Below are 20,850 nucleotides of genomic sequence, written 5' to 3'. Positions count from 1 at the left end.
TCTCAGGAGATGGTAAATTAAGTACATAGCCAGATCAGATAACTGTACGAGAAGTACTACAGCCATAAAAAGGAAATGAATCGAAGCTTTTCATTGTGTTTTTGGACTGTCTGTGTGAAGAGATTAGCTGGGAGGAAAGTGAGTGTTAAGAGTGTTCAAAATCACTCCGCTGTTCACTCAGTCAATATGCCCTACATAATACTTTAACACTCAGTAGTTTACTCTAAAACAATGTTGTATACTACTAATGTCAGCTTCCTCTCATCTGGCATCCGTCTAAATGTACCTGTTTGTCCTGTTTGCACAGTTCATGATGATGTATAAATCCTGGATAGTGACCATGGCGTGTACATTACTTATTGGGTTGCATTGTGTGATGATTTAAATCCGCTATACAGGGTAAAGATAATTGCCACTAGAGATTCAGAGCACTACACTACTATTTGCATTATTGATCTTTTTTAATTAAGGAATCTTTTTGATTATATTTTTGATTCATTGCTTACATTTTGCCAATGAAATATTGGAGCGAGTCCAAAACCCCCAAATATTCAATTCAATTCACACAAAGGGAAAATTAGCAGTAGAAGCGAGTCACACTTCATGGCACTTCATGGATCAGAATGATTTTTGCGTCACCATTGTCACATAACTGTTATAATCCATGGTGTAGAGCTGAAACGATGTGTCACTTCTGTCATTTACCACGCAAAAGTCTCAAACATTCTCTTGTTCCAGCGTCTGTAATGTGAGGATTTGCTGCTTTTCTCTTTTTCTTTATTACTGGAGATTGAGTTTGGTTTTGGAACTTAACATTTGGTTGTTGTTTTTTTGGTCAATTCTTTGACATTTAATTGATAGCAGATTAATCGAAAATAAAGATAAGCTGCAGCTCCACTATGGTGGGTATTGAGAGGCGACAATTGCAGACGCAGCCTTCTATTTCTGCTCACATATGACAGTTTTTGAGGGCAATAACGTTACAGAATTAGAAATGTGGTTAATGGAAATATATTGCACTAGGTTGGTAATAGGAAGTGATGTTGGACTTGAGTTTTTCTGGAAGCAGAGTGAGTTTCAGCACCATGGACAGCAGCAGCCTTTGCATTGCAGCAGGCTGCTGAACCGAGCAGAGCCGTGTTCTGTGTGCTGATAAGGCAGCCGGCTCTTGATCTGCTGGGAATGAGACCCGGCATCTTTTTTATTTTTAATTTTTTTCACCGATGACACATTAATGAGGAAAGTACACTGTGCAGATCCAGGCACAAATTCCATTTAATTCAATCATCCCATACATTCATGTAAGCCAAAAGCTCAAATCTAATCCCATTAAAACTGCTATTACAACTGTGGCCAAGTCTGTAGTACAGAGTTTGTGGTTATTATTGATGAGTGAGTGGCTTCTAGCAACTTCTCCATCAACACTGATTCATCATATGGCCCAAACCTGTTTGACTACCAGATAGCATATTTTTCTTTCACCACGGCAGCCTCCCTCTTGCATTAAAACGACTGCAGGGAAGCTTGTGCGGTCACACAAGTGAATATGTTTGTGTAACTGGGCAAAGTCTTTTGCAGACATTTTCCTGTCTGCCATCAGTACCAGACATCTCTCACAACAGATTCTACTCTAGGACTGACTCATTTTTGCTCCAAACCAAATTTTAAAACAGTAAAAAAAACTGACTTTACTTCAAGAAATAATGCCTAAAATCAACGTGGGAATAGAAACGTATCTTTAATTAGTAGGGTCATAATTGTAACTGCAGTCATGACTGTAGTAATATACTGTATATCACACACACATCACATTTCCTATCCGATCTCTCAACAGAACTAGCATGCAGTTTGTCTTCCATGATATGCATGAGATGACTATTGACATGGTTATTATATGGTATCATGACAAATACGACCATGCATGTAATTCCTGGCCTGTATATCCGTTTGTCCATGATAAATGAGGTAAGTGGGCAGTCTGGCGTCACAAAATTAGCTGTTGGCCACTGTTCATCCTCGACAGGCGTGATCTATTTGAGGTCCAGCATATGGCTGAAACACAGCTTTTCGGACCAAAAACATGATGAATTATGCTATTTTTACTCACGTTTGTGTTCCCCTAGAGGAGTAGCAGTTTTGCACACACCAGTGTACATTATGGTTCACTGTTTCTAGCTCCAGCCACTGCTTGGGCTGATACATCAAGTTGTTTTTAGTGGTCCCAAACCGCCCCGCGCTTGCACACTTGAGGGAATGTGAGTGGCATCCTTGTTGTGGGAACTTGCTTGGAGATTACAGTGTTAACAGTGGATATTTGTACTGTTGCTCTGCGCGTCTCCCATTGTCTTTCCTGCCTGGAGACCGCGATGTGCTCTCCTCCCTGCAGAGCGATGGGAGCCCAGTGGAACTGAGCTATCAAGTGTACACACAAAAGCTTTTATACACACTCATGTAGACACACAGATCGCCCACGCCCCTTACTCATCTGAGCATAAACTTTGAGAGTACTGGTGACTGCTCACATTTACATTCGCTGTCATCTCGAGGAATTAAAAAAGGCTGTTCAGAATATCTTTCAAGGATGCTTAAATATCCTGTTGCCGGATTAAAGCGTGATATTTTTGTTGTTGGAAAAGTCGAAACACAAGACTGCGCGCCTCTTTCTTGTCATCAGGGTGTAAACTTTATAATTAAAGCATCTCTGTGACAAGGCTAATCTTTTGCAAGCAGGACTTTTGAAGATAAAATGAGCTGAATGAGTCAATATGAATCTTGCAGTTTTTTAGATTAATGTGATAGACTGCAGGAACAGCCCAAAGCATGACCCAAGACTTCCATTACCTGATTGGACGGAGCTTTTTGATGGAACAGGATGCGATTTCTTGTAACGGGAAAAATGGCCAAAACTTAGCTATAAACTGGACTCATTCAGGGTCTTCTTCTTCTTCTCGGGTTTGTTGTTGGGTGAGCAGGTTGGAATGACATTTTCCGAGGCTCGCCCTATTGTGTGGGTGACAGGAAATGCACTTTTAACGAGAACATTTTCGGCCCACTGGGTGGTTGATGGCTGCAGCGAGGCTTTCACAGTTGGTCAAAGATAGCTTGTCTTTTTTTGGTTGAAATGCAGAGGCGTGTCCGCGTGTAAATGTGTCATGTGTGTAAGTCATCCACATTAACTTGCTTTTATTCTGTCACATTACAGTTTTAAAAGAAATGTATTATTTCTTCACGAACAAAAACTACAAAAAACTTCTCACTTGGTTTGAAATGGGCTAGGCCGAGTTGGAAAAAGTGTTGTATGCTTCTGTGCACCAATTCCACTAAAGCAACATTTAAATACTTTTTTAAACCAAGCTTTACACATCTTGAGACATCCTGGCTATTAGTCCCTAGTATGAGTTAAGCTCCAAACGCACATTCAAAACGCCAGTCTGCGGATGAAAAGTTTGAAGTCTCCAAGCTCAACCCACGTAATCTTGATGACATCACTAGGGGTCATTTGTATCAGACTTGACAAAGCTCCTCCAGAGCCACAGAAAACATGAAACAGTACACGGGCTGAGTAGTACTACTGCACTACTGTACCTCCATGACGAGTAAACTCATTCTGATTTGTAAAATCAGAGCCCCTTAAAGCTGGGACAGGCACCTTTGGATAAACAAGCAAGAGTGAGCTAGATTTTGAAAATATCCAACTGAAAAAACGTCCCTTCTGGCCTCCCTCCCAGGCCACTCCCCCAAAACACATGAACGCAAACTGACTGACTACAGTTAGGTGACGAGTCCATTCAAGAGCGTCGTGAAGGGGAGCGCGGCGCATCGCTCATGTCTCATTCACATGTAAGATAACGTCTAACATTATCACAGAAGTAAACAAAGAACATGGCTATTGTTAGCACTCACAGCTGTCACGCTTGCAGCTTGTGGAAGACTCCAGTCATGCACAATGAGTGCACCGCCACAGAGTAGGGAAGAGGAGTGTGCGCAGATAGGCAGGCAGGTTAGCCGTTCAATCATTTCCAGGTAAAATTAAATGATTTAACATGCTTATTACAGTACTGGGACAGGCACAGGTACCAGATTTGAGCATTGGATTTATTGATTGCTGTCGGGATGTAAGTAGAATTTCAAGTATACCAAAAAATGCTTCTTAAATAATTAGACTACTAAATAATAATGTTGTGAATATAATAATAATATCAATCACCTATAGGCTAATTCAGTTTGGACCAAACGGTTAGAACAACCTTCTCCCACTCACCACCATTATCTAATTAGTTTGTACAACCCCAACATCCATCCGTCCACCGTATTTCATGAAAACTGATGAGTGAAACCAGAAAAACAGCCTTTCATCACAAACTGAGAATGAACTAGATTCTTAGTTCTTAGTTCTCCTTGTTGATGCTGCAGCAAAAGGCTTACACATGAAGCCACCCACTAGTCCTCATTCTTAACATCAACATATGGTAAAAAACAAGGGCCTCGGGCATTTCCTATTCACTGACATAATTTCACTCTCTTGATGCCAGTAGCCCACATGCTGGAGTTTTGTGCTGTAATCACTTGGATGATCTGGAGGCTTGTAGCTTAACACCGTGACACCCTGTTTTCACGGAAATGAGTTTCATTCCTAAACAAGTTCACCAGAGGAGCAAAGCTGGCTTGGTTTGTTTATACCAGAGTTTATTTATTAGGGTTAGAATGGACCGCTCAGAAGGGTAAACAGATTGTTTTTATTCGTTCCCCTTCTAATGAAGTACATTATTGTTAGAAAAATGCACATAAGGCACAACATGACCTTCATCAATCATCATCAGTGGTGGTTATGGTCCTCTGCCTAATGAATTTACAGTTGCAGAATTGACCAAAATGGATTATATAATAAAACTGTCCTGAAAACAAGACTCATTAGTAATTTATTATTTATGTATCGTTGAAACGTAGCTCGATGGGATGAATATTGGTGATTGGATATGCAAATATACATCTCATAGAGGATAGAAAGCTTTACGAGACAAGGCTTTCAGAAGTTATATATGTTAACATGTTGAGTGGACTCTGCTCTTTTTAGAGACTGAAGAGAGTCATTGTGCGAAGGTGTTCATTCTCTCTGCTTCTCCTTTAATCACTCTACACTTGAGCACTACCATTCTTGATCCCGGCTTTTGTCTCTCATTCATGCTCTCTTCACTTTACATTGCTTCGGCCCTTCTGCTCATCACTCTCTCCCTGCGAGTTGTTAGCTGTGTGCCCTGACTGTGCCTGGGCCCCCGCGGCAGCGGGGCTACAGACAGATGGCAGCACAGTTGTAAAGCCAGGGGGTAAAGTGAGGAGGTTAGCTGACGTGGCAGCGGGTAAGGAGTTGGTCTGCTCAAGGGCACACTGTCAGTTGCTCGGGTGGAGGGAGCAGGGTGGCTTTAGTGAGGAACCATGGCACTTTGGGCTATGCAGAAACGGTGGGATGAACGGTCGGCCTGTTATTTAAAGCAATGAATAAGACCACACACACAGTGTTTAGCAGGAAAAGTTGCACAGTGAGATCTATTATTCGTTATTAGCCACAGGTTTGGTTCAGAGGTGCCTGCAGCAGGTACAGTGTGGTAACACGAGCCTTCAGCCATGCTAGCAGCTGTGTGAGGCTACACTTAGACACAGCTGTGCTTTGGGCAAAATGCTAACACTAGCCTGGCAACATGCTAACAATGACAAGCCTAACCTGCAGATGTTTAGCGGGTATAATGTTTACCAGCAATATTTTTGTTTAGCATATTAGCATGCTAACATAAATACAAAGTACAACTGAGGCTGATGGGAATGTCATTACTTTTGCCGGTAGTTGGTCAAAAACCAAAGTATTGCACTAATTACAATATTGACCTAATGACGAAGTAAAGGAATCATCAAAGTTATTACAGTTCAAGTTGAGGTGACCATGAATGACGGCCGACAGACCAACTAACTGAGCGGCTAACAGTCTGACATTGCCATCCTTGGAGCCTTGCCACTGGAATGGCTATAAAATGAAACAGAAATCAACTTAACTGTGCAAGACAGTGCATAAGACTGTGCTCGTTTTAAGCTATAAATATTATGTAATAATAATAGTAGTAAGATAGTATTTTCTGACTCACTCATAGCAAGGCCTTTTCAGCATTGCTATCTCAGAGATCAGAGTACTGATTGTGTTTGAGAGTTTTAACAACCTGCTTTCAAAAAATGTGATAATACTTGAATGTTCAATGTCCTTGTAATGCAGTTGAATGGTGCAAACACGTTTGACATAGTTTGTGTGCCAGTACACTACTAGATTAATACTGGAATGCTGTTTTATTCTGGTGTGTCTTTTACAGAAAGAGCTGTAAATACATACATTTGTCTTTCAGGTATTCCACAGAGCAAGGCTATTCCTCACTCATTCTTTAACTTGTCGACTGTCAGGGTCGCAAACGAGCAAGAAAATTGGGCGTTTGGCATTTCCTCAGTTACCTCAGTTAAAGTTACATTCAACTTTTAGTTTAGACTTCCTAATTTTAATATAACTTATTCACCGTGGTCTTGTAACTATGGGCACTTGGTAAGGGGATGATGGGAGAGAACTTCTGCTGCTGAATGTGCTGACAAGCTGGTTAAGTAGGGTGTGGTCCCTGGAGGCACACTAACACACTCTGATGTAGTTTTCTTGCCAAGTCACATTATCATATTGCCTACTTCATTCCACTCCTAAATCATTTTGGAGTTCACACTGCACTAAGGCAGTATGGAGTACAGCATTCAAAGTTTATACAGTATTTGCCTGCAATCATGTGCTCGTTCATGAATTATATAACGTTATCAATAAGGAATTTAATCTAGTAACTTGTGATTGGAATTCCAGTGTGTTCAGACTTGTATGGAGAGGACTATGGGCATACAATAAACGGCTATATTGGTCTACTGCGTCGGCGTGACACTTGGATTTATTAAATCCTAGTTGCATTAGCATATTAATTAGAATAGCAAATAATCTCCACATGGTACATGTAGTTCATTCATGCTTATCTGACACAGATTTAAATACATCCTCATCCAGCGGATAAAAGAAATCTCCATGTGCATGTATGTGTTTTTACCTAATTCCCGTGCTCCTGTCATTTTCTTTGAGCATCCACCCGTTCTATGAAAAATGAAGAGTTACTTGATATGCATTATAAATAGCTGCTCCCTGATTGGACGAGCTCAGACTCTCCTGCAAGCTCTTCCGTATAGCAACAGCCCCCTCCCATCCCTCCTTATCGCCGCTTCTCCCTGGAATCCCCTTTCTCTCTCCTCCTCCTCCTCCTCCCCCCTCCCATCTCCTTCCCTTTTCAAAAAAAAGAAAAACGCAGACAGATCTCGTCCTCCATGTGGCTTCAACCTAAACCCACAATGCACTGGGTGCTGCCACTGGCTTTAGATGTGGCAGGCAGTGTACTGGTGTAAGGGGCTCCTCTGCTCTCCTCCTCTCCTCTAAGCTCCAGACTGGCTTGCTCCTCCCGCTGGCTCCCACTGCTGCGGCAGCATCTGGATGTGGATGTGGTCGCCATGGCAACAGCAGCGGGCCTGACCCCACCTCCTCTACTCTCCCCTTCTCTTCTCTCTCCACACACACACACACACACACACACACACACACTCCCTCTCACACAGACACAACGCCTCTACCCCTCCTGCTCCCCCTCTCCTTCTCTTAAGCTTTTTTTTTCTCTCTCTGCCCGACTGGGTGTGCGTTTCCTTCAAGCTTGACCTGGATTCTGCGATCTGCCACGCTGCATGTGTGACAGCAGTGATGATGACACGGCGAGAGGGGTGTGCATGGTGGTCAACTGACCTGTTTCAAGGAACTTTCAGGGTCAAATGTTAAACTGGAAATTACCTCCTTTCATCTCATCTATTCTCCTTTACTTCTTCGGTTTTCTGCCAATACTTTTCCTTTCCTCACACCTGCTTGTGTCTCCCTCCCTGTTTTCCTCTTGCCACGGCCTTTTCTTTGCTCTCCTCTCCTCTCCTTTCTTGGATCTCCTTTCTCACTTCCTTTCCCTTTAGCCACCAGCTTTCCTTTTCTTTCATCTCCTGTTTCTTCTCTCCTCTTGTCTCCTTGTTTCTCCTCTCCTCTCCTCTCTTCTCCTCTCCTCTCCTCCCCCAAGCACCACCACTATCCTCTTTCTATTCCCTACCCATGTGCTTCAGGGCAGAAGCAAGGGGCTGTAAAAAAAACATGAAAAAAAGTCGACTACATCCTCCTTTCTCCATCACTGTGCTCCACATCACACCCTGAGCCAGTCTGCACCCCCTTACCCAATCCTCTCCTCCCCCAACCTCCCCCGTCACAAATCCATGCCTCCTCCTCAGCTGAATATTTGAACAAAGATATCAGCCTCCTGAAGGCAGATATCACAGAATTTGTGTCACACTGACGCATGTAGCTCTTAAATACATGGAAATTATTGTACATTTTCTCTTTTTGGCACTCTTGGTGAGTCTGGTCCAGCAGCAATGTTCTCACATGGATCTGTAGACCCACACTTTAAGATATGAGTCACAGCCGCCATTCATTGAAAAACATTCCTTTATAGAGAGAAAATGGTTCTCTGTGCTGGTCGGGGGACAGCTCATCTATAGTATAGATACATTACATGGAGTGCGCTCGACACAGATCGCTGCATACCGCTACTTTTATTTGTTTTTATTCCTTTTATCTAAAACATAGTTTGTATATGAAACTAAATCTGCTGAATCTTACATGGATGTAGTTTATATTATGTATTTTTAGTTATTTAGACTTTTATTTGTATTATTGTTGTTTTTTTGGTGGTTTTCCTTTTTACATGCAAAATCAGCTGACTTATTTTCTGATGTTTAAAGTATGTTTGGTTATTGCCTCCTGTGTGCTTTTAAGTTGTGTATTTTTATCATTTTATGTCGACCCCTGGAAGATCTGCCATCACTTTGTGGGAGCTATCGGTGGGATCCAAAAATATATATAAATTACTGAATGCATGCAAAACATGACATGAACATGACCACATGTGGTTCAGTCATCCTCAGACATAAGCATACATTAACACAACCATATCGCCATGGCATTGAGGGATGAAAGTATAAACAAAAATCCACTGTATGCAACTCATGATTTTGACATATTGCAGAGACAGTTACACCTCCTGAAAAATCCGATCACTTGGGAGACATGTTTCCTGTGAGCGCTAGGACAGAGAAAATATACATGTAGCAGAGGAGCATTATATTTGCAAAAAAAAAGAAGGTTGACACAATACAACAATGAGTTTTACCAGGCAGCCGAGTATCTGGGAAAGCAGAGAGGCTGGCAAACCTGTTGGTCTCAGGGGAAATGGATCTTTTGTAGTGTAATGAGGCTGTCTGTGTGCTCGCAGGTTCCCTCCAAATTTGGAATGTGAGAGATATTTATTTTGATACGTGACGTATGGCTCGGAGGGAGGGGATTCGCAGGGAAGTAACAACCGATAGGGAGTGTGCCTTGATCAAATTAGTCTTTCTAATTCAATCTGTTCACAGCACTTGGAGTCCATCATGGTTTATTCAGTAAGGTGAGCATACTAATTGTGCTCTGGTTTCTTTCCCTCCCTCTCTCTCTCCTCTCACCTACTTCAATCTTTTTTTCTTCATCCCTGTCTCCCCACCTCCATACTCCCTTCCCCCTTGGTCCCCTCTTTGCATCCTTTCCCTGCTTTTGATTGTCCTCCTCTACTAACCCACTCCCGCTCTCTCCTTACCCTTCTTTCATCTCACTCTTCTCTGGGATGCTTTTATCCAACTCCTCTGTCACTGTAGTAGAGTTGATGGACCAGCAGAGGGTGCTGAGGACCGGTTGCCTGGTGTCAGGGGTCCACACTCCACCCATCCGACGTAACAGCAAGCTGGCCACGCTGGGGCGCATCTTCAAGCCCTGGAAGTGGAGGAAAAAGAAAAACGAGAAGCTAAAGCAGAGTTCCACAGGTACAGTGCTGGATGCGTTAAGGGTGAAGTGATGTCCAGGTTCACATCCACACACACACACACATGAACACAGACATTCTAGCATTTGCTGAACACATGGCTAAATGTGATGCGCTTGCTGTAATGGAAAGTGCTATCGAATCAAGGTGACGTAAAAAAATGAATGTCATTTAGGGAAGTGGTAACAGTTGGTCAAGTCAGAGGTCTGTTGCAGTGGATCTCAGTTCGTCCCCCCAGTGGCTGGATCTGTCTTTTCATGGGCTAATCAAATTATATCCATTAATACAATATATATATATATATAGATAGAAAACTGTATTTTCACTTCTATCTCATAGTGCACAAGGTGAAAATAAGTCCTTAAACCAACCGAAAATAGACAGGCAGACAGATTGATAGATGTATACACACATATATTACGTATACACACATATATTACGTACACAAATATATACCTAATGACATTAATAATTTAGGCATTAACACTAACGCCAAGGAAGTAAGATGGTCTCAAAATACTGTTTCATTGTAAATGCATAGATCAGCTGTCTGAAAAGACAGAAATAGAGAAGATTAAGCAATAGCAGGTACATCATCAATACTAGAAATTACTTTTTATTACTGGAAATAATTCATATGAAAGTGACATAGTTTTGTTTATCTTCAACACAAATATGACATACTTCTCCCCTCTTGTCCTCTCACAGATGTAGCATTATCCAGCAATCTTCTATGCCACGACCCGAGCTCCCCCACCCAGGGCTGCTGCTCAGACGGCGCAGTCCTGCTTGGAGGATTCGGGGGATCCTTGAACTCAAACCTCACAGTCAGCAGTGTGGAATACCTTGGTCCTGAGGAGGAGCTTCCCCCTCCAGGTAGTACAATCCCTCACTGTACTCGGACTCAACTAATCAATTGACATTATGGAGCTGCAAAAAGCTAAAATTGTCTGGGTGTGTCTTTTCTTTTTTTTTGTCTTTTCCTCAGCTTTACGGTAGATCAATATGACAGAATGAGATCGCTGTGAAACAAATCTTTTACAAAAGTTGTTGATCCTGTCATATAATATAATTACTAGCTTAATGTATGTATCATCAAGTTAAGGTCTGAATTAATTGTGTACGCTTTTCATTTTTTATGTAAGCCACAAAGCTCATGCTTGATGAAACTGAGACATTTGTGTGTGTACCTTTAGAGGGCAGCAAAGACAATTCAATAAGAGGTCTACAATATGCATATTTGTACATACAAAACCATTACAGCACAGTACATCTCAGTATAGTTGGACAATGTAGAAAATGTAAAACCCATGCTTCTTGGCAAAAGTATTATGGCAAAATACATTTGACCTCAATTTGAAATGCTTTCATTTCATACTCCAGTAGCTGCCCCTCTTCAGGACTGTGAACGGGTGGAGGAGAATGTACTAACACCGGAGGAGGAGGGAAGTGAGGAGGTGCACCCTGTCGGGGATTTACCTGAGGGGCTGCAGGATGCGGGCGAGCAGATGGAAGAAAGACCAGAGGAAGAGATTCCTCCAGGAACGTCCCCACCAAAAGTACCTCCCAAACCTTTGCCCTATTTGAGTACTGGAGATGGTGAGTGCTCTGAGGTTAAGGATAGGTAATTTGTATCTCATATAAGATGAATCTGGGAGTTTATTCTTTTGTGTGAAATATCTGACAATCGTACCTCTTTGGGCCTCAAACGGTTGTTAACATGAAACCCTCTGAGTAGTTTGGAGGAGAATTCACTCTTTGGTGGAACTGCTAACAACTGAAATATGACAAAGACCTAACTAGACACTGTATACATCTAAGAGATCACAAGTCAAAAACAGTTTAATCTTTAACAATATGTTGTGTTTTAATGTCATATCTTAATCTGAAAAGTAACTAGTAATTACAGCTCATTTTGTGGAGTAAAACGTACAGTAAGTTCCTTAACGTTTGTAGTGGCAACAGTTAATGACCTGCTGTGATTTGAACCCAGGATGTCCTGTTAGCTGGACAGGCACTAGAACCAACTAAGCCACAGCATCTCCTATAACAACTTACAAGTAACACACGCAGATGGCATGTTGGCAAAGTAGTTTGCTCTTTAATTTCTTTGCAAGAAAACTTGTGGAGATTTCTTCCCTGTCCTGTTCATATTTTTCCTCCAGATGTTCTATTCCCCTCTCATATTAAACAGATGCGCATATCAAATCTACTGGGTAGTCTAAATTCCCATAAATAGAGATGTAAATGTGTTTCCCAAACTTCAGCTAAGTATCAATAAGATGAACTCTATACCAAATATAAGGGTAAGATAATGGGGGGGGAAAGGATAAATTGTGTTATCTCCAGTGTTTATCTGCTCCCTTTCAGATTCAGGCCCTGTGTCGCTCCCTGCTCACCTGCCCAACTCCTACCTCCCCAAGGAGCCTCCACCCAGGGCCACAGAAAGCATGGTTTCAATGACCCTGCCGCTACGAGGGTACCTAACCAACACCTCAGGGTCCCCACATATAGGCAATATGATGCATCCTCCCATGCCCCCTAGCTGCATTATGGAGGAACTGCAGAGAGCCTTCGCTTCCAAGAACAGACAAGAAAGGTGAGTGCTCAGGTGTACCCCGCACATCTGTTTATATCAGCGCCCTCCGTTGGAATTACTGAGTGGGTGAAAAACAACTATGTTGCTTTATTCAGTCTTACTTGTGTTTTAATGACGTTTTCTCACAAATCTCAAATTTCTCACAATACAACCATTCATTAAGATTTCCCCCCGAATGACACCTTTAACATACTCTATATTTAAATCGATGTCATCAGATGTTATCCTCACACGGCCATCAACATTAATCCTACCTTTTCCCTCGTCCCTTGTACCCTCAGTGCCCGCGAAGGGTGTGAGCAGGCCTCACCCCAAAGGCTGTGGTGTTCAGATGGACGTCTCTCTCGCTCCTGCAGCTCTGAGAACCAACACACATTGTCTTTTGTGGGCGGCTGTGTGGGAGGTGGAAGGTCCGACTGGCCCAGGAAGGAAGCGGAGGAGAATAAGGAGAACATGCGGCTGGACCAGTGCTTCTCCAACACCTCAGGCCTCCCCAACGACTTAGAAGAATGGAATGACTCCGTCATCTCTGGTGGGTTGAAGAGCTTAGAAGTATGATTTACAAGGCGGCCTCTAAGCATTTTCAGGTTCACGCTTTTGTTTTGGCTCAGTGCCGTACATATTGGATTTCAAATGAAACAATGACTACGTGGTTAAAGTGTGGACTCTCACTCAAATTTGAATGTGATCACAGATCTGGGAGAGCGGTGGTGGAAGCATAGCCCTGTCATTGTCTTGCTGTCTTGTTGTGAGACCACCCAGTACTCAAACCTGAATTCTGCCTGGTCCCCGGCTTGCTGTTGCATAAATCCTTTTGTGGAATTCAATTAAAACAAACATTTGCACAATTTAAAGCTTCACTAATTATTGTTTGTACGTCAACAATGGGTGCAATGCTACGCCATGTGTAATATGAAAGGGGTCGCTTGTAGTGAAAAACCCAAACAGAATTATCACCTGACTCAGCGGTTCCCCTCATCTGTCCAGAAGATTTTAGCGTCTTTCGGCTCATTGTTTTGGTTTTAAGCTCCGCAACTGTATTGTTTTGGTTCATTTCTCACAGCTACCATCTGGGAGATTTCACCACAAAAGCTCTGATAAATCAGCTACGCTACCACAGGTGGCCCGATACACAACTCCAAATAAACGTTGATGTTGCTCTGTGGGGCTGCTGTGGGTGTAAATAGGCAACTGATGCTTACAATTTCACCCTAACAACTTCATAATGTGGCTAACATAATTTATTAATGCAGATTTTCGACACATTAATACACTTCAATTAAATAATATTGGTTTAAATTGATATTTCTTACTTCATTTTGGTATCTCTACAAAAGAGGATCCCCCATAATGCCCCACGGTCCTTATTATTTCAGCTGATACTGTGCTTGCAACTTGTTTGGGGCAGTAGCCTGGCTAGGGCAGTTGGTAAGCCATGGCAGTTACATATTAAAGGGACCACGAGTCATTCAGTGTTTCAGTTACAAATGAAATGAAAGTGCAGTACAGAGCAAAAACAACAGAAAACACATGAATAACAATCACTTGGTGTGGATATTTGCTGAGATTAAGTAGTCGGGGTCATTTTTAGGCTTAATTCATTCACAGAATGATTTTCCAAATTGTTAAGATGCGTAGTTGTAATTAAAGACTGTGATTCTTACAAAGAGGCTACAAAAACAATCAGTTAGAGTTCCCTGTGTGTTAATGCGTGTATGCATGGTTGCAGGTACACTTCCTCGCAGGCTAAGGAAGGAGTTGCTGACTGTCAAACTACGAAACAGGCCCAGCAAGCAGGAGTTGGAAGACAGAAATATCTTCCCAGTCAGGAGTGACCAGGAGCGCCAGGAAATTCGCCAGCAGATTGAGATGAAACTTGCCAAGTAAGAAATGAAATCATCCCTCCATTGCTATCCGAGTACAGTATTAGTGTTGCAAATATGAAGTGTTTTAATGATATCAGAAGCTTAAATACCCCTTAATACTACTCTGCAGTGGGTTAATGACTTCCATGTTATTCATGGTGCAACAATGCAAACCCATGACAGATCTGGGAAATGCTTTTTGCAGGATAAACCTGTAGGCTTAATTGCTTCAGTTACATAACACCCAACAGTAGGAGGATGAGGTGAGATGAAAAACGTCATCTGAAAGGATTATCCGATTGTTTTGATTCATGTTGTGTAATCTGCTCCTGCTTAGAGGAGGCTGTTTGGGTGTAACACTATTTACTCGGTCCTCGTATTGTATTGCAGAATAGCACTAAACCACTGAACTGAGAGGATTCCCAATGGTAGGTCTATTTAAAGAACTCCTTTCGCGAAAAAAAAATGTACACGTGTTGAGTCAACTTCTGGATGCTTTCAAAAGCAACAACAGGTGTTTCTGTGGCGCAGCCAGAACAGACAGATGCTGCTTCCAGGAAACCACCCGGTGCAAGATGCACCGCTGGTGTTTGTATCTGTGCTCCCCTGCCAGGACATTAATAGAACGACTGGCTTTTATAATACAACTGAAAAACCTAATGTGCAAAGACTGACAGCAGCAGTGTTGTGTGTGTGTGAATGTGTCACAAGACCCAAGTTCTTTAGCACCAGCATATCAAACAGAGGCACGCCACCACGTTACATAACCTGCTGTGCAATAATTCGCAGCCAGGCACAGAGTGCCACCCACACTTTGTAGAGATCCAAGATCTACCAACCGTCTGTGAGACGACTAAGAATACTGCCGCCCTGATCTTTTCTTAGTCACTGGAAGAACATATCGTGTTATCATTTGTGAAATGTATCGGCGTTTCACAAGCAAACGGCTCATATAAAAGGTGAGGACGGAGCGCGACTGTAGCTTAAGAGCATAAGAGCCAGCCGGGTCTGTGTTTTGAAGACAGGGAGGTTTCTACTTGTCGCACAGGAGCTGAGAGAAGCTGCTTGTTACATAAAGCGTCAGATTCAATTTATCTTAAACCCATAGTTGTAATTTATAGCTGTTAAAATAAAAAATAATACAGACTAAATTAAATTAATGATCCCAGGGGGATTAATGTGGATTCTCATGCTGACATTGCTGGAAAAAAAGCGGTATATATACGTACGTGCAAAAGGCTTCTGACAGCTGTTCAAGTTCGCTTCTTTGTCTGGAGATATTATCTGGAAATCCAGAGGCTCTAAATAACGTATGTAAATATGATTCCTTCACCTACAGTGCCGAGCATGAGCAAGAAAATGCATGTCCAACCTGCAGTACAGTATATGCATACATTGTAAGCACAATGCACCATTTTGGAAGGAAATCCTGGCTAAATATAGCTCAAAATGCTAAAGAGGAGGGAAAAAAAGCTAATTTCCCCTGGGCATTCATCCTAAATGACAAAACAATCCATCACACACTATACTCTGGATTTCTCTGGGTGACTCCCACCCAGATTCAGTCTGTTGTCTTCCCCATCCTATCTGCAGCCCACAATGTAAACCTACTGTTGCATTTGCTGCCGATCAAGCAGAAAATGCCGTCAGGAGGTACGGTGGATAATGACACCTTGTCTGTCCATTGTGTCAGTGATAGATGACCTTTCTATCTTTAGAGACTCCCCCGCCTGGTACTTGTGCTGCAGCCGCACTCCGCTGTTTCTAATCTTAGCTCCCGACACTGTTCAATAATGCATCTCCCCATGCACTCCCTTCTCTCCACAAATGTGTTGATGGGGAGTTATATCAGCAGGAATAATAGAGGGGGGGAGCAGGTGGGGATTAGCTACTGTACTAAAAGGAAGAAAGCTGGGAACGGCCAGTGGTATCTCCTTGCACAGTTGGCAGCTGAAATAAAAGAACAGCCTGAAAGCCTCTGCCGCCCACTCGTTGCTTTTTTACTCCTTTGTTTAGATTTTGTATTCCTCCTTTGGCTGACATGGTTGGACTTTCTATTCCAACTCGTTCTGTTGCGGACCATCCTGAGTGGGAAATGGAAACCCTCATGCCGACAGGCGTTTATGCGTCACCCTGGTATTCCGGGGATACCTTTCAAAATCATCACTTATGACATCGTATCCTAAGCAGTCAAAAACTGCTGTAGTGATAATTATCCCAAATAAACCATCTTCTGTCACCTGAGAGCAGAAGAGTAAGACGGTTTTGTGATTCATCTGAGTTTGTTACCAAAATAGTGTTTCATATTGACAGCGATCCCTGATTTATTCAGCCCACCAGCGAGGAAAATGTTCTGTTGCTAAAAATAGCCACAGACTCTGTGTGCAGTAGTGAAATCCCCATTAGTGTGTTGCTAGGGAGAAGTGAGGATTTCTGCAGGAAGATTCTATTGTCTCAAGGATACCAAGTGTTGTTGCTAAGCAACTCGGCGGCCAGGTCAATATTACAGTGGATGGCCGTATTCGCCGGGGCTTTGGAAGTGATTTTCTGTTTCATCTGCTTGACATGTAATACTGTTAAGTGCTCTGGGAAGACTTTGTCTCTGTGTTTGTTTATAAAAGATTCACAAAAGAGCCATTGTGTTGGACTGCTCCCCACCGTATACGATTTTAGGATTGTATTGTAAAACTGATTTGATCAAAAAGCACTTGGAGTAAAAGGGGGAAGAAATGGATCAATCTCCTACACGGCGATTGTGTGCAAAACACTGACATTGTTCTAGACCGCCTTCTGAGTGTTTGTGTTCCATATTTAATCTTATTTCTATCAAACTATTGCATTGCTCCTGTTGCTATTACGGGATGTCTAGTCACGCATGTTAATTAACACCAGATTGCTTTGCTGCACTCGTTACTGTATAGATATCTACAAGTGTGACTTTGTGTCTGTGCAGTCAGCTTTTTCTTTCCTCTGCCAATGCTGTGATGTAGAAAACTAATCTAATCGCATAATGCGGTTTAGTCCAGATGCCTTTTTCTGTTTTGATGTCAACATCTGCTCTTTGGTTTTAAGAACTAGTATTAACAGAGTTTAGATGACTATAATGATTTTCATAGCTATTCCATGCACACGGCACACACACACACGTGTTTGGCCGTTTACTTTGTGGGTGTCCAGGTCTCAGTCGGTGTGACCTAACTTTGATCTTTCACATGGACAGAACTATAAAGCGCCCAGTGTTATCTCGGGTGAGGGTATGAAGAGAGTCCCGCTGCGTGGCGGCATTCTGCCCTCTCTGTCCTTTCCACCTCTAGGGGTGTGGGGTGTGCCACATGCCGTCTGGGGCTGAGCCCTGTTGTGCAGTTTACATTTATTATTTATGCAAAGCATGAATAGTTCACACACACACACACACACAGACAGGGGACTCGTTGGATTTTGGAGACCTTTTGGATGCTTTGATGGTGAGGGAACGTGACAGCTTGAAATGAATGTACTACTGTAGGTGTGATCTGAGAGCAAAGGAGAGATTTGAATTGTATCACAACATAAAATAGGCTACAGTAATTATAATCTATTAAGTATTTTGTTTTGGGTTTATTTTACTTCCTTTAAAAAAAAAAAAAAATCTGTCTTTTACGTGACTAAAAATACAATGAACTCGTGCAATCGTGAGTAAAATGACTGCGCTCGTAGCCCGGTGTACACAACGACGAGGTTGGGGATGCCGTGAGTGGGAGCCTGATAGGCTCCGCCTCCTAGAAATTATGCATGCAGTAACCGGGGAAACTAGGGTAGTCGCGCCCAGGCAGCCGATCACGACCCATTTCAAAAGCGCTCGTATTGCTGCTGTCGGAGACCACAGAGGAGCACCGAAGCTGCTGCGGCGGTGTGGAGTCAACGCAATACGGCCGCCCGCCACCTGAGATGCAGCACCTTGAAACCGGAGAATAATTCGGTGGAATTTTCTCAAACGAAGAGAATTGCGCTTCTTCGACTATTCCAGATGTGGGGAGCGCCTCTGCCCAAGCATCACAGCCGCGGTTTGGATGCGAGATGGAAACATAGGGGATTCCTCTCGAGAACGCGCACAGTGAAGAAACTGCAGCCGGTTTAAGAGGAGGATAGGACAGGGACGGCTCGGGACGAAATGGTTCAAAACGTGGTTTTGGTGTTTCTCCGCAGGAGGCTGAGCCAGAGACCCAATGTGGAGGAGCTGGAGAGTCGGAACATACTGAAGCGTAAGTTTAAACACTTCCATTGCTGTCTCCAAACTAGCGTTTCTTCACACAAATACAAGTGTTTACTAGTTAAAATGAATATGTGGGAAAACCCCTGATCGAAAACCAGGGCAAAATAATGCATTAATGATAAGAGATTGCACAGTGTAGTATATTACTCAGGAGCAAAAGAACGCGTGAGTGAACCTTGTTGGTAGGAACTGATTGTATGTATATATATATATATATATTTTTTTTTTTTATGTTCACTTGTGAGTGAATTTCTAATTAGTTTTGTTTCTCCTTTTCCCAGAGAGAAACGACCAGACAGAGCAAGAGGAGAGGAGGGAGATCAAACAGCGGCTAAACAGAAAGGTACAACATTGTGTGATTATGTATTTATTTAAAGACACCAAAACAATATCAACCAAATGAACACTTGTTTTCAATGAAGCACACGGGAGACTTTGATAGCAGGCAACTATAAATGTTTGCCCCATCTCTTGCGTTCCAGCTCAACCAGCGGCCCACGGTAGACGAACTACGAGACAGAAAGATTCTGATCCGCTTCAGTGACTATGTGGAGGTGGCCAAAGCTCAGGACTATGACAGGAGAGCAGACAAGCCCTGGACCCGGCTCTCGGCAGCAGACAAGGTGTGTGTTTGGGTGGAACACAGAGAGACGAGTCATAGCCTTTTATGTCAACCCTTATGACCTGCCGCTGATCACTTGGACTTATGACCAAAGCAAGTTCAGCACTCAGGACAAACTGATGGAAAAAGCCCCCAAATTCTTTGATCTTTATTAAGCTCATCAAGACTATTTGCATGGCTCGTTGCTGTTATCAGCTTATCTCACAAAACCCCCTGTTCTCTTTAAGCTCCATATATTTCCTCTTCCTCCTCCTGCTGTCACTTTGTCGTCCAAAGGTTAAAGCACCCCAATGGCTCAGGATGTACTCAGGGATGCGCTAATGTTGTTGTTGTTTTTTCTCCTCTCCACAGGCTGCAATCCGAAAAGAGCTCAACGAGTTCAAAAGCACCGAGATGGAAGTGCACGCCTCAAGCAAACACCTTACGAGGTCAGTATGTGTGTCGCAGCTAGTAGTGTGTGTTTGGTAATGTATGCATGTTCTATTCTGGGCTGCGACAGTCTAAATTTAGCTCTCCTTGCTCATCCAGAGAGCACCAAAGGGGCTAAAGATGGATGGGAGTGCTTGTAAATGGGGGTTAGGGGAGGTTGTCCTCTGGAGAGCTCGTACTGCCAAGCAGAGAACAATGATAAAATACCACGGTGTCCTTGGCTAAGCTTGTTTGGAAAGCAGGGGACCTTGTTGTGAGTTGTGACAGTGACCGAGAGGGAGGACTGGATGATAGTATGGGTACCGCAGCGCATAATGACCGTGCTAAAAATAGCCCCACCAAACTGATTATAGCTGCAATAATTGCCGTGTGCGATGACGAAGGCACCCTCTGCTCTCACGTTCTGTACTTCTCCCCTTACAAGTGGTTTCTCTGCATGTTTGTCTCTCCAGGTTCCACCGGCCATGAAAGTGGGGCGTTTCTTCTGTGAAGAAATGCTGAGCTTTGACATTTTCTGAAGCTGAGCAGCGGCAGACAGTTCAGAGAGCCTGGGGGCCTATTTGTCTTCAGCGTGTCTTTAGGATTCTTCCAGCACCCTTGACTATCATATCACCCGTATGAGGGCACGGGTGTGAGAGAGGAGCGGATGGAAATGTTTGCGGCAGTGTGTCCTGGAGACTACTGCATGTCGCCACATGGAAGCTGGCTGGTGAAAGAGGACTCTGGTGGCTCTGACTCTCAGGATGAGAGCGGAGGGAGAACAAAAAAAAAAAAACCCCATTATGTCATTCAGTCAGTGTTGTTTTTTTTGTACTATTTCATGGACTCCTTTGACAAGGCGGTGTCGTTGGGAGAAGTTGTGCATGTGACCAGCTTCACCTTTTCTTAACTGATGAATAATGTGTCACTTGGACTGTGTAAAGTCTGGGAGGTGGTATCGGGAATGAATTTTGATATCAACTGTACATACAGTATGTCAATCTGAATGGGACGTCAATGTCTTCACTGAAAAGAGAAATACCTTTGTAAGCACTACTTGTCTTCAAAATACAAGGTCTTTTTTAAGAATGGCTTATCTCTTTTGTAAA

The 20,850-nt window shown here is 42.9% G+C and overlaps 1 protein-coding gene across 1 annotated transcript in view; it reads left to right on the top strand.

Annotated features, from left to right (window-relative positions):
- phactr3a (phosphatase and actin regulator 3a) overlaps positions 1-20,635 on the top strand; it is a 28,142-nt gene extending 7,507 nt beyond the window's left edge. Inside the window, exons 2-12 of the mRNA XM_079179383.1 lie at positions 9,832-9,996; positions 10,704-10,871; positions 11,379-11,594; positions 12,366-12,594; positions 12,876-13,126; positions 14,324-14,477; positions 18,645-18,700; positions 18,993-19,054; positions 19,194-19,334; positions 19,685-19,761; positions 20,215-20,635. Coding sequence (XP_079035509.1) covers positions 9,832-9,996; positions 10,704-10,871; positions 11,379-11,594; positions 12,366-12,594; positions 12,876-13,126; positions 14,324-14,477; positions 18,645-18,700; positions 18,993-19,054; positions 19,194-19,334; positions 19,685-19,761; positions 20,215-20,230 — 1,535 coding nt within the window. The 3' untranslated portion in view covers positions 20,231-20,635. The remainder of the gene's footprint in view (positions 1-9,831; positions 9,997-10,703; positions 10,872-11,378; positions 11,595-12,365; positions 12,595-12,875; positions 13,127-14,323; positions 14,478-18,644; positions 18,701-18,992; positions 19,055-19,193; positions 19,335-19,684; positions 19,762-20,214) is intronic.
- The last annotated feature ends 215 nt before the right edge of the window (positions 20,636-20,850 follow it).

This window comes from Pholis gunnellus, assembly GCF_910591455.1.
Source record: "Pholis gunnellus genome assembly, chromosome: 2".
NCBI classification, from domain to species: domain Eukaryota; kingdom Metazoa; phylum Chordata; class Actinopteri; order Perciformes; family Pholidae; genus Pholis; species Pholis gunnellus.
The sequence above is the reverse complement of the archived record's forward strand: the minus strand, read 5'-3'. Positions and strand labels throughout refer to the sequence as shown.